Source organism: Oncorhynchus nerka, linkage group LG4 (assembly GCF_034236695.1).
Source record: "Oncorhynchus nerka isolate Pitt River linkage group LG4, Oner_Uvic_2.0, whole genome shotgun sequence".
Lineage (NCBI taxonomy): Eukaryota > Metazoa > Chordata > Actinopteri > Salmoniformes > Salmonidae > Oncorhynchus > Oncorhynchus nerka.
Window position 1 is genome coordinate 32,711,747 of NC_088399.1, and position 13,095 is coordinate 32,724,841.

General features: G+C 42.5%; 2 protein-coding genes across 2 annotated transcripts in view; both read left to right on the forward strand.

Moving 5' to 3' along the window:
* The first annotated feature begins 1,634 nt into the window (after positions 1-1,634).
* On the forward strand, positions 1,635-10,234 carry LOC115122348 (MAM domain-containing protein 2-like). The gene is made up of 14 exons (XM_029651557.2): positions 1,635-1,903; positions 2,010-2,120; positions 4,205-4,500; positions 5,056-5,140; positions 5,500-5,634; positions 6,020-6,303; positions 6,462-6,555; positions 6,729-6,875; positions 7,124-7,389; positions 8,728-8,824; positions 8,927-9,082; positions 9,194-9,447; positions 9,620-9,704; positions 9,816-10,234. The coding sequence occupies exons 1-14, from the start codon at positions 1,873-1,875 to the stop codon at positions 9,866-9,868; spliced, it is 2,094 nt and encodes a 697-aa protein (XP_029507417.2). The 5' UTR covers positions 1,635-1,872; the 3' UTR covers positions 9,869-10,234.
* Positions 10,235-10,839: 605 nt separating this feature from the next.
* The window catches only part of smc5 (structural maintenance of chromosomes 5), a 29,698-nt gene continuing 27,442 nt past the window's right edge, over positions 10,840-13,095 (forward strand). The window contains exon 1 of the mRNA XM_029651568.2: positions 10,840-11,064. Within this exon, the coding sequence (XP_029507428.1) occupies positions 10,910-11,064 (155 nt within the window). The 5' untranslated portion in view covers positions 10,840-10,909. The remainder of the gene's footprint in view (positions 11,065-13,095) is intronic.

Genomic DNA, 13,095 nt, shown 5'->3' on the forward strand with positions numbered 1-13,095 from the left:
TTTCCCAGCACCTTCATGAAAGAGGGAAAGAAAGACCAGGCAGTTAAAGTACATATGGAGAACAAATGTGGGATAACATGTGTCTTATGACTAGCATCAGACCCTCTCTGCACAATCCATCACCCTGAAGCCTGTTTACTTTTACCTCCCTCTGACATTCATTTGCTTCAGTGCTGAAGAAGATGACAAAATATAACAGAGAACCATCTTATTATAAAAGCCACTCTAAAGCTGACTGTCCTCTTGTGATTTACCTCTGATACTCTTTACACATAATTCCTTCCAATCAGGCCACTTTTTCAGTGTGTGCGTGCGTGTGTTTTAACAGCAAGGAATTAAGGGCTAGTTCATGATGTTCATTTTTGCATGTCATGGACATGTACACAAACCTACAACATGCATCACAGACCGGCCAGGCAAAAGGAATTGCAGCTTACAAACATTTCAGCTTTTATTGGTAGCATGTCTTACTTGCTGAAATTGTTTTGTGTTTTGTATTATTATTATTTTGTTTCATGTAGACAAGTTGCGAGCCATAACTGAACATCATATTCTTGTGAACTGAGAGCCAGTGATTGACGTTCTGGAGAACCCAGCCAAGAACAGCTGGAGTCCAGGTTACTTGGGGACTAACTGGTCAAGAAATACCCTGGGGTAAACACACCAATGTTAGGCTATGTTATTCATCAATACAATTGCAGTAATGACCAGCATTATTAGAGACAAATAAAAATAGAAAATAAAAATAATTGCCATTATACTGAACAAAAATATAAACGCAACATGTAAAGTTTCATGAGCTGAAATTAAAGATCCCAGAAAGGTTCCATTCACACAAAAAGCTTATTTCTCTCAAATGTTGTGCACAAATTTGTTTACATTTCTCCTTTGCCAAGATAATCCAGCCACCTGACAGGTGTGGCATATCAAGAAGCTGATTAAACAGCATGATCATTGCACAGGTGCACCTTGTGCTTGGGACAATAAAAGGCCACACTAAAATGTGCATTTTTGACACAACACAATGCCACAGATGTCTCAAATCTTGAGGGAACATGCAACTGGCATGCTGACTGCAGGAATGTCCAACAGAGCTGGTGCCAGAGAATTAAATGTTAATTTCTCTACAATAAGCTGCCTCCAACATCGTTTTAGAGAATTTGCCAGAACATCCACCCGGCCTCACAACCACATACCACGTGTAACCATGCCAGCTCAGGATCTCCACATCCGGCTTCGCCTGCGGGATCCTCTGAGGAGGGGTGGTGCTGAGGAGTATTTCTGTCTGTAATAAAGCGCTTTTGTGGGGAAAAACACATTTTTATTGGCTGCGCTCCTGCCCAGTCATGTGAAATCAATAGATTAGGGCCTAATTAATTTATTTAAATTGATTAATTTGCTTCTATGAATTGTAAAAGTAAAATCTTTGAAAGTGTTGCATTTATGTTTTCGTTCAGTATAAATACAAAAGCAGTATACCTCAACGGCTACTTCCCACAATGTAAATTAAGACAAAATCTTGGGGAATCTGAGGTGAGGGAAGTGAGAGAGAGTTCTGGAGCTCTGTAAGAGTCTGGTTCAGATTATTACCAGAGTCTCCCTCCTTCCTTCCCTCCCTCTCTCTCTCCTCCTCACAGCACTGCTGTCTGGACAGAGTCTTCTTATCCGAGACTGTACAGTGTGCTGGCAGTTTGTGAGCTTGAGAGATTGATATTGATTGACAGACACAGACACAGACACACAGGACCAGACAGAGAAATACTGACAGTGTGGACCTTTGATTTTGGTTGGGATACACAATCGCTTGTGCATTAGTTTGAAGGTACTTCCGCTTGTCTCCTGTTTTTGGATTTTTTTAAATTTAAGACTGCAATGCTTCCATTCTACCTCTTCACCCTGTTTGGTGAGTATAGAAAACAAATCTACAGTGAATATGTGCATGTTTTTATACATGCGGTGGTGCTTGTTTTAGTGTCTGTATGATTCATCCATTTTCTCTCTTCTCCCAGCCACAGTCCAAGCCCAGATCCAGCACTTGCCAGGCTCCTGTAGCTTTGAGTCCAGCACCTGTGGATACACGTCAGACCCAAACTTTTTAAGCTGGACGCTCAACAAAGATGGTAGGAGACTTTGAAAAAGGTTGAAGACTATCCCCTTTAATAACACTGACAAGTGCCTATAATACAGTAGCTCCCCACTGCACACAGACATCAATTCAACGTCTATTCCACATTGGTTCAACTAAATTGGATTGAAATTACATGGAAACTACGTTGATTCAACCAGCATGTGCCCTGTGGGTCATCCCCCTTAAAGTGCTTGAAATACATGGCAACTTGTTGCTTGTTGAAAACATGAGAAGACTGTCCTCTCTTCTATACAGCAGAGATGATAGGGGCTTATTACAAGGATTTTAAGTTTCTAGTAGTGTCTGTAGTAGTGTCTGTAGTGGTGTCTGTGGTAGTGTCTGTAGTAGTGTCTGTAGTGGTGTCTGTGGTAGTGTCTGTAGTAGTGTCTGTAGTGGTGTCTGTATTGGTGTCTGTAGTGGTGTCTGTGGTAGTGTCTGTAGTGGTGTCTGTAGTGGTGTCTGTAGTGGTGTCTGTAGTAGTGTCTGTAGTAGTGTCTGTAGTGGTGTCTGTAGTGGTGTCTGTGGTAGTGTCTGTAGTAGTGTCTGTAGTAGAGTCTGTAGTAGTGTCTGCAGTGGTGTCTGTAGTGGTGTCTGTGGTAGTGTCTGTGGTAGTGTCTGTAGTAGTGTCTGTAGTGGTGTCTGTGGTAGTGTCTGTAGTAGTGTCTGTAGTGGTGTCTGTAGTGGTGTCTGTGGTAGTGTCTGTAGTAGTGTCTGTAGTGGTGTCTGTAGTGGTGTCTGTAGTGGTGTCTGTGGTAGTGTCTGTAATAGTGTCTGTAGTGGTGTCTGTGGTAGTGTCTGTAGTAGTGTCTGTAGTAGTGTCTGTAGTGGTGTCTGTAGTGGTGTCTGTAGTAGTGTCTGTAGTGGTGTCTGTAGTGGTGTCTGTAGTGGTGTCTGTGGTAGTGTCTGTAGTAGTGTCTGTAGTGGTGTCTGTAGTGGTGTCTGTAGTGGTGTCTGTAGTGGTGTCTGTAGTAGTGTCTGTAGTGGTGTCTGTAGTGGTGTCTGTGGTAGTGTCTGTAGTAGTGTCTGTAGTAGAGTCTGTAGTGGTGTCTGTAGTGGTGTCTGTAGTGGTGTCTGTAGTGGTGTCTGTAGTGGTGTCTGTGGTAGTGTCTGTAGTAGTGTCTGTAGTGGTGTCTGTGGTAGTGTCTGTAGTAGTGTCTGTAGTGGTGTCTGTAGTGGTGTCTGTGGTAGTGTCTGTAATAGTGTCTGTAGTGGTGTCTGTGGTAGTGTCTGTAGTAGTGTCTGTAGTAGTGTCTGTAGTGGTGTCTGTAGTGGTGTCTGTGGTAGTGTCTGTAGTGGTGTCTGTAGTGGTGTCTGTGGTAGTGTCTGTAGTAGTGTCTGTAGTGGTGTCTGTAGTAGTGTCTGTAGTGGTGTCTGTAGTAGTGTCTGCAGTAGTATATGTGGAAGTGTCTGTGGTAGTGTCTGTAGTAGTGTCTGTAGTAGTGTCTGTAGTAGTGCCTGTTGTAGTGTTTGTAGTAGTGTCTGTGGTAGTGTCTGTAGTAGTGTCTGTAGTAGTGCCTGTTGTAGTGTCTGTAGTAGTGTCTGTAGTGGTGTCTGTGGTAGGCCTAGCTGTACTAGTTGTTGTACTTGTTGATGTGGTTTATGCAGTTGTTGCTCTGATGGAGAGAAAGTGGGGAGAGAGAGAGCCATCTGGACTGCGTTTCCAGCACACATCTGGAAACAGTGAAATAACAGATTTAGGCATTCAAAGCTCTCAGATTTGGTACTTAGTAGTGCTATTATATCCCAGAATGATCAAAGGACACATAATAATGCAGATTTTATTTTTTATGACAACTACTATATGTAATCATTATGTTTGCCTTAAGACGGGGACTACTATATGTAAACTGTTTTTGTCTATTACTTGTGTCCTGTTGTGGCAGACCGTCCACCCTCCTTCCTCTTCATCATCTGTTTCCTCTCTTCCTTTTTTCATCCATCCTTCCCTGCCACTGTCACCCTAGGCATTCTTAGAAAAAAAGCCTAATGACAATGGATTAAGTAGGTCCTGTTATACCCTCTTCCTCTCTTGCTCTTTTCATAGAACCTCTATTCAAACTGTTTCTCTGTTCTCAGGGTCTTTCATCTCAGTGGACCCAGGCCTAGAGGACCAGGATGGACAGGAAGAGAGGTCGGAGGGAGAGGAGAGGTCAGAGGGGGAGGGCAGGGCAGTTCTGCTGGGCCCATCCATGGAGCAGGAGGACTGGAGCTGTCTGAGGCTGGTGTACCAACTTTCCGGGTCGGGCTTTCTACAGGTCCAACAGCGCAGAGAGGGCGAGAGCTTCGACCGGGCCCTGTGGAGCACCCAGACTGCCTCCGACAGCTGGCTCATCTCCAGCATTGACCTCCAGAACAGCACCGAGCCGTACAGGGTAAACAACACACCCTCAGGAACATGGGAGGCACATACACACTGTTAAAATGTATGGGCTAATATAAACACTGCCATACTTAGGTGGAGGAATGGGGCCTGGAAAATATTCTAAAGACCCCCCCTCAAAAGATAAACATTGATAATTCCAAACGTGAAATGACATGCATGTACTGTATCTGCTGTTCAATCTCAGGTCTGGTCTGATAACTGCTGCTATGTATTGCATGTGACATCTTAATGGTGCTGCACTCAACCTGACTGCTTTGATAGAAATAAGCGAGCATGATAGAAACATGCACTGCACACAGGCAGTCAGGCACGAGCATTACAGTAACTAACCATGCACTTGACCTTGAACCTGCCTGGGGGGACCTTCCTTGGCTACACTTATCTGAGAGCTGGGAACTGTACCATTAGCCTATGGTGGTATAGTCTATATGTCGTACATTCCCACCCAACATAATGGGGCACAGACATACTGTCCAAAACCTCCATATCCCCTCCTCATTCATTACCTATTGAGGGCTATTACTGAACATCTGTTTCCCATCAGATTGTCATTGACGGGAGACCTGGTGAGAGCAATGGTAGTAGTGTGGCCATCTTTGAGATACGCATCAACCCTGGATACTGCTTAGGTCAGTGAGTCACACCCATATCATATACTCTCGAGATTTGTAAGAATGCACACACACACACGCGTGCACGATGACAACACAATGACTGATTCCGTATCACTTTTCATCCAACAAAACATGTTCATTATGTGACAATAACATTTCAATAGTCACATTTATATTTTATCTAGTGTATATGAAATCTTAATGATATATAATGTATGTGCTTTCCTCTTTTACTCCTTTTATCATCTGCCTGTTTAACTTGCTCTATTTACTATAATAAAATATAACAAGAAGGTTTTAATGAGAGAAGCCCCTCGGTCCGCTTCCTCACAGTGAAGTGTTGTATTAATGGTTTACTGTCCTGTTGTCTCAAGAGTGTGACTACGAGGAGTCCCACCTTTGTGGCTACAGAAACCAGTGGAACACCAATGTCAACTGGTACAGGGGAGGAGGAGCTGCCCGGGACACTCAGAGCAACATACCTTACGTCCACACGTCCTCACGCACAGGTGAAGCCTTAGCAACTCACACATTTAAATGCTAGTAGATGTATAGCAGATATCGCAGCTCAACACTCAAAAAGAATATACCACTGCTCAACACAGGCCACAAGCAAATGACATAGTCAAAATGAACAAGAACCAAAACAAATAACTCAATAAAGTATTAACACTCAACAGAACAAGGGCATTTCGTACGTTCAGCAGGGGACACTCAACTGGCCTCCTGCTAAGTTCACAAAATCTTTTTTTTCATTTTTTTTTTCATATGGCAGCAGAATGCCAAAATATTGTAGCTTGAGGTAGTTCAATGGACAATAGAATCTAGGGAGTTTGGTTGGTATCATCCATAATGGCTTCAAGTTGAAAATCAAAGCTGCCATTACCTTCCCAGGTCACTACATGTATGTGGATTCTGTGCACGCCAAGACATTCCAGGAGGTAGCCAAACTGGTGTCCGCTATGACAACGGTGCCCATGTCGGGCTGCCTAAGCTTCCAGTACCAGCGGGGTGAGGAGCGAGGGAACCTGTTCTCTGTCTACACCAGGGACCAGGCAGGCCAGTACCAGGAGCTGTGGAGAGCAGACCCAGAGGACCAGAGCCTTAATGACTGGACTGCTACCACCTTGGAGTGGATACCTGTGCAGGTGGACATCAAGGCCCCTTTCCCTCTGCAGGTCAGTGGGGTGCAGATGTTTTCACAAGGAGTGCACATTGGATTTACATTCTGATTGAATACTGAGTACAGTGAGCAGCATGTTCACTTCTTCATGTGTTTGCCTGATCTGCGGATGTTCGATGAGTGTGATTGTATGTGTACACCGGCTCTCTACAGGTGGTGTTTGAAGTCACCTTCAACAGCCCCAGAGGGGGTCACGTGGCACTCGATGATATCGCCTTCTCTCCTGAGTTCTGTAGTGCAGAGACAGGTGGGTCTGTTTGGTCTCTCTCCTCCTGTTTCCATCACACAGTAGATTTACATTTGACTTTACATTAACTTTCATGACTGATATGGATGGAGTTGAAAGGTAAAAGAGGAGAAAAGCATTATGTTAAAGAGTATTGGGCTGCAGCGTCCTAATGTGTCCCATCTGTGCTACAGAGCCAACATTTGATCCCTCCATCGCCAACTGTGACTTTGAGGTGGGTTTCTGCCACTACACCCAGGATCAGATGGAAGGATCCCCATGGAAGAGAGTGTCAGTCAAGCCCAACATCTACAGGACTGGGGACCACACAACAGGGGCAGGTCAGAAATTATACAATGTTGATCACACAAAGATACAAGAAGCGCAATAAGTAAACAACAGATTGTTTCTCTAGCTGCTCCTGTTGACCATTTGCAATGCATTCAATTTGACTTTGGTAAAAAACTGAAGTGTTTTAAGTGTCAGAAAGACCAGTGCTTGGTGCAAAGTGAAAATGTTCCATGGCAAAACGATAGACAGGAAACAGAGCTGCCAAAGACAATATTGAGAGTTCTTTCTCTTCCCACAGGGTCCTTTCTTCTAGCTCACTCTCGGCTGAGTCCACGTGCTGGCTATATTAGCCGCCTGCTCGGGCCTCCTCTGCCCGGCAACATGAAGTACTGTCTGAGGTTCCACTACTCTCTCCGTGGATTCCTACAGACAGACCAGGCGCTCACCGTTTACCTTCAGGGTCAGAGTGGAATCATACAGGACAGGATATGGACCCAGAACGACAAGTCCAGAGGTGTCTGGATAGCAACGGACATCACCTTCCAGAGTCCACAGGCTGCAAAGGTAAAATGTATTAAAATATATTAACCCTCTAATGCACACATTTTGGTTTAAAATATATATATATATATATTCCATCTTATTTTTTGGGAAGATTTAGGCTTTCTGATAATGTATCAATAATAAGAATTTAAAAAAACTTTTACTCCTCCACACCCAGAAATGTATTTGTTGCCTCAGGGCAACGCTGTGCCGTAAGGGTACTAAAATACCAAGGAAAATCTGATATTTTCAGAACACTTACATTTCATTGCCTCTCGAACCTGATTCTGGGGTCCATTATTCCTTGCTGTCACTTAGGCGACATACACCCCCCCACCACCACCACCACTATCAGATGGTACGATTCTAACTCTTCGATTAGGCTACTTTCACTGATAGAATGTCCATGTGTCCATTGCCTGTGAATATCAGTAGATATGTTGGCAAAAACATTGACCAAGGTCATCATTTTACATTATTTTATTGAGCATGATATTGCCCTGAAAATTTGCCTAACTGCACAACGTTGCAAATGTTTTGAATATATATAAAAACAAAATATGTTCAAAAACTATCAAATATGCTAATTTAGAGGTCCCTACACAAGGACATATTTTTTTATTGTCAAGTTCTCTCTATTTAAACATGCAAAATAATGAAATAAATGTATTGCTCACACCATGCACTCACATCGCTCTGCTTCCTGAAAGAAGGCCCCTGCCCCAATTCATACATCATACCAACTTCTGCATCTCATTGGAACATTTGCAGACATGATATCACATATTGTCATGAATTTCAAAATAATGCCTGAGGGCAATGATGTGCCATAGAGGGTTAAGTAACCCCAGTAGAGGGTTAATCCCCTCTTTAGTTCGTCAGTTGTTTTCCTTCCTCGTCACAATTGATATCCTGTGTATGCCCTGCCTATAATGTTTTATATGTAACTGAAACTGTTGTGTTGGGGGCTTTGAAGTTTGTTCAGCCTTACATAGCTCATATCTTTGACATATTTTTTAAATTCTCAGTCCTTTGGTTTGGCTCCAGCTTTGTAAGCAGCAGCAGTTAGACGACCAGGTTTAATATGTTTGGCATAAAATGAAACAGGATGCCGAAGTCCGTAGTCAGAGATTCTCCTCACTGGGTTTTCTTTGTAAACTCTTTTGCCCTGATAAAACATGCATTATTTGTTCAAAATCTAAACATTACCCTATCACAGTTAATTACTATAAATAGGTGTAACTCTGTCTGCAAATGCATTATGCCGTTACATTTTTTCAGAAGCTATATCCTCTGAGAATATATGTTGTTGAAGGCTTTGCTCCTGCAAAAAAAATGCTAATTGCTCCTGCTGTCCAGGTGGTGTTTGTCAGCACATGTACAAACTTCTGGGACTGTGGTTCAGTTGCTCTGGATGACATCAGTGTGAGCCTCGGGGACTGTGATCTTACAGCAGGTAACTTCACCCTCACTGATGCCCACAGGATCTCTGGGAGTTATAGTGTCTCTATGATAAACACATTGTCCCTTGAGAGTCATTTTGTGTGTCCATCTGCAGGTTTACTCCTGTCTGTCCCTGGGCATTGTAACTTTGAGATGGGTCACTGTGGGTATATTCAAGACAAGGAGGATGATAAGGGTGACTGGGTACTGGTGAGAGGGCCTACCCCTACCTCCTACACCGGGCCGAAGGGGGATCACACCACAGGAGTCGGTGAGTATCCAATGCCCTATAACATTCCTTAAAAAGAGTAATTGTGACATTGTAGTCTGTTTTCATGTTATACTGTGATAGTTGGAATTTGACCCTGTGGAACTCTGTTAGGGTACTACATGCACATTGAGGCATCTAACATGCTGCCTGGTCAGAATGCCCGGTTACTCTCCAGTCCTCTGAGGGGGTCCAGTGGTCCTCAGTGCCTACGTTTCTTCTACCAGATGTACGGCTCAGGCACAGGTGAGCTTAGCATCCATCTGAGACAGGATGGAAAGGATGTGTTGCTATGGAAACACACTGGAGAGCAGAGCATCACCTGGCTGAAAGCAACTGTGGAATACCAGAGTGACCAACAGCATCAGGCAAGTGGTGAAAAATGTCACTTCTCCTCTACACACCACCCCCAAATTACAACAATATATTCAGGCAACGATTTGAAGAATTAAAGCACCCAGTCTTATTCACATGTGCTCAGGCTAAATACTGTTTTTACTGAGCATTAGATTTGTTGTCCTTTTTCTCCTATTGTTCTAGGTTGTTTTTGAGGCAATCAGGGGTTCCTCAATAAGGAGTGACATAGCCATCGATGACATTGTGTTTGAAAGTGGACCATGCCCAGGTATCTGTTGCCCGATTAATGTTATACAACCTCTACAAACAAGGATTGTGTTGAATTGTTTTGCTTTGTGCAATCTTTTAACTCATGGCTCATTTTATTTTTCATCCACAGATATTGAAGTCAAAATGACCCATTCCCCAGGAAACTCAAATGACATTGAGTGAAGGAGCAGAGGACAGGAAGAGTGCTGAATAAGATGCATGCATCAATACTATGTTGCACATACGGACAAAAATGTACACAAACATTTTATTTTATTTTTGCAACTGTACTAATAGCACTGAATCGTTTTGCACATATTGAGGTCAAACAAAAAATGCCTCGAATTGAGTAAAAGAGATTCTGCATTTACAACCAATCAAATTATATCACTGTACACGTTTTTAATTATCAGTCACACCTGACCCTACTTGCTCTTTGTAGAGAAATTGGTAGTAGTCAATCAACATTTTCCCAGTAATAGAGGCTGCGTTGTATTCAAAATAATATGCATTAGATTAATGCTGAAATAAAGAGGGATGCTTATTCAACATGTGTGTCCTTGTCTTGATCTTACTAATTAAATGTTTTATTTAACTAGGCAAGTCAGTTAAGAACAAATTCGGTATTACAATGATGGCCTGCAAAAAGGCAAAAGGACAGGGGCTAGGATAAAACATTTTTTAAAATAAAATATAAATATAGGACAAAACACACATCATGACAAAAGAGACAACACTACATAAAGAGAGACCTAATAAAACAACATAGCAAGGCAGCAACACATGACAACACAGCATGGTAGCAACACAACATGACAACAACATGGTAGCAACACAACATGAGCAGCAATAACAAAGCATGCCTTTGTCTTATGACTTTGTCTTCATTTTTAAAGGTCTACAAGAGTATTGGCACATAATATTCTCTGGAACTATAGCTAATATTTTAAGAATATTTGGTATTGGTGCACCTCTTACTGTATTCTGACTGACACTATTTGGCAGACAGAGATACTTCATTACTGTAATAAACTCTCTTTGCTGTAGGCATGAAACATAGGGCGTTACTGACACCTAGTGGACATGAGCTGCATGTTGTGTTGTTGGTGAACTACGCTACACGTGACCCACCTTCTCCAATCATCAATCGACAACCGTCCATACTGGGCGCGCGAATTCCACTGAAAGACTGCTAGCACATCTTCGAAGTTTTAAGTCAGCATCATGGCTTCTGCGGGCAAGAAAAAACGTATAAGTAACGTAACGAACACACAACCTTCAAATAATGGAGCAGGTTCGTCCTCTGGTACCGTTGGAGATGGCCAGGTGTCTGGATTTGTCGAAGGATCCATAATTCGCATCACAATGCAAAACTTCCTGTAAGTCAACTCAACTGTAACATGTTTCCAAACACGCTAGCTAGCTAGCTAGAAAAAAAGCTAGCTAGCTATTACGGCGTGATAGCAATGTACCTAACGTTAGATAGCATATAGCAGCGTCTATGAATGGGGATACTAACTAACGTTACCTTTAGCGCCAATTGACTCGTATCTTCTGGCGGTGAGAGTCGTAGAGCCCCGACGCCTGCGCTAATTAAACGCGTTGACATGCATTGCTTGCGGTGTGGTTTTGTAAACATTGGGGACGTATGTTTCATATCGTCGAGAAATAATTCCCCCCCCCCAAAAGTTACTACACACCTTTTAACATTACAGGGTTAGGGTTCCGACACGGCAATATTTCCATGTTATTAAAGCTCCTGTTTACGGAAAATAGGTCGGAAGATATTTGACAACCTGTTTGACGCGACGATGGTGTTGTCGAATTCACATCTCTAACGTTAATATCCTATCTAAACCGATATGACACCAATATCGATACATTCGTAAATCAACTTGTAGTGACACAACACACTTTTTCGCCATGAGCCATCCATTACCGAGAACCTCATACCGGATTTTAACAGGGTCGTTAACAGTTACATTTTTAAATCGGGTATTTGTTGCGCCTTCCTAGCTCAAATTCTAGACGTCCGATTAAAAGGAGTCTAGAGTAGGCTGGCCACATGACATTTTTAACAAAGCTTTTTTTTATACTAGTTAATTGCATCGGCCATGGAGCCCAGTTTCATAATATTGCCGTATGTTCCAACTGCTTGCCGTAGTTTCGAAGTAATCGCGAAAAAGCAGGCCTTATTTTATGATATTTTTAATCCTGTCAACAACTACTTAGTTATATTGAGCACGGTGGCACCAACACCGAAAATTCTATTCCGAGCAAATTGTTCTGTTTCGCTAATGCCGGTTTCGCTATTGTTAGCAATTAGATTTACCCACATAAACCTTGAATGTTTACCTCAGGTAAACTGACAGCGTTTTGCAGTTCTTAATCTTAAAATCTCTTCCCCCAGGAAGAATATTACACTTTAAAAAGCGACAGTCATTTTCATAAATTTTTGGAATGTTTGGTAAATATGTATACTAAGGCATTTGTGAAAATTCTATAGCAATATAGAGTGGGAAAGTGACCTTGAGTTTGGCCAATTAATAGACACTGCCATAAATACAAATGTCTGTCTTGACCAGGACCAGTCAGATCAGAGCTGCAGTAGGCCTTTATGCAAACAAGCTATTTGCCACACAGGCCTGCCATCATTCACTTTCAAGTGGACTGTGTGTTTACAGGCAGATGTGACTTTAGATCATTAGAAAGCAAACTACACCTCAATGGATTTCTGTCAATACCACGGGAGTCCTCTTACATTTGAACTTTAGTTATATTGATCAAACAACCATGAAAAGGTAGGCTCTCTCCCTTATTTATGCACATCAACAAGATAAGCAACTAATGCTAGCCAGAGCAAGATGAGATGATTAAATCTCATGAAGGAACATTAGAGAAACTTCTACATCTTTTGCAGCTAGTTGGCCATCAAAATTTCACTGATAAACGATGGGGAATTCTAGCCTACTCGTCCTGCAGCTTGCCTGCCAATGCATCCTTGTCCCAACCAACCACCGAAGCTGACTGGTTAAAGTTCAAGCTAGCCACTTCCAAACATAAATGAGCAAACCCCTCACTCTGACCATTTTACATTCCCTAGGAGAGCTTGTTAGCTAGGCTGTTTACAACTTATCTAGGGCATTCATGACTAACTTTTTTTTTGTGCCTACGTTTACTAACACCAGTAATATTCAGCGGGTGTTGCACGTTTGTAAATTCATCAGTTATTCTGCGCTCTGGCACAATGACGAGTGCTCTGAAATCGGAGTAGATAGCCAGAGTGAATTTGTGAAGGCAAGAGATATGCTAACTGGATAATGTTCAAGTTCTTGCTTGCTAACCAAATGACACCTGCATCTAGCTGTGTTTAGCCACCAAAAAATGAGGGGGGGAAATTCTGTCACTCA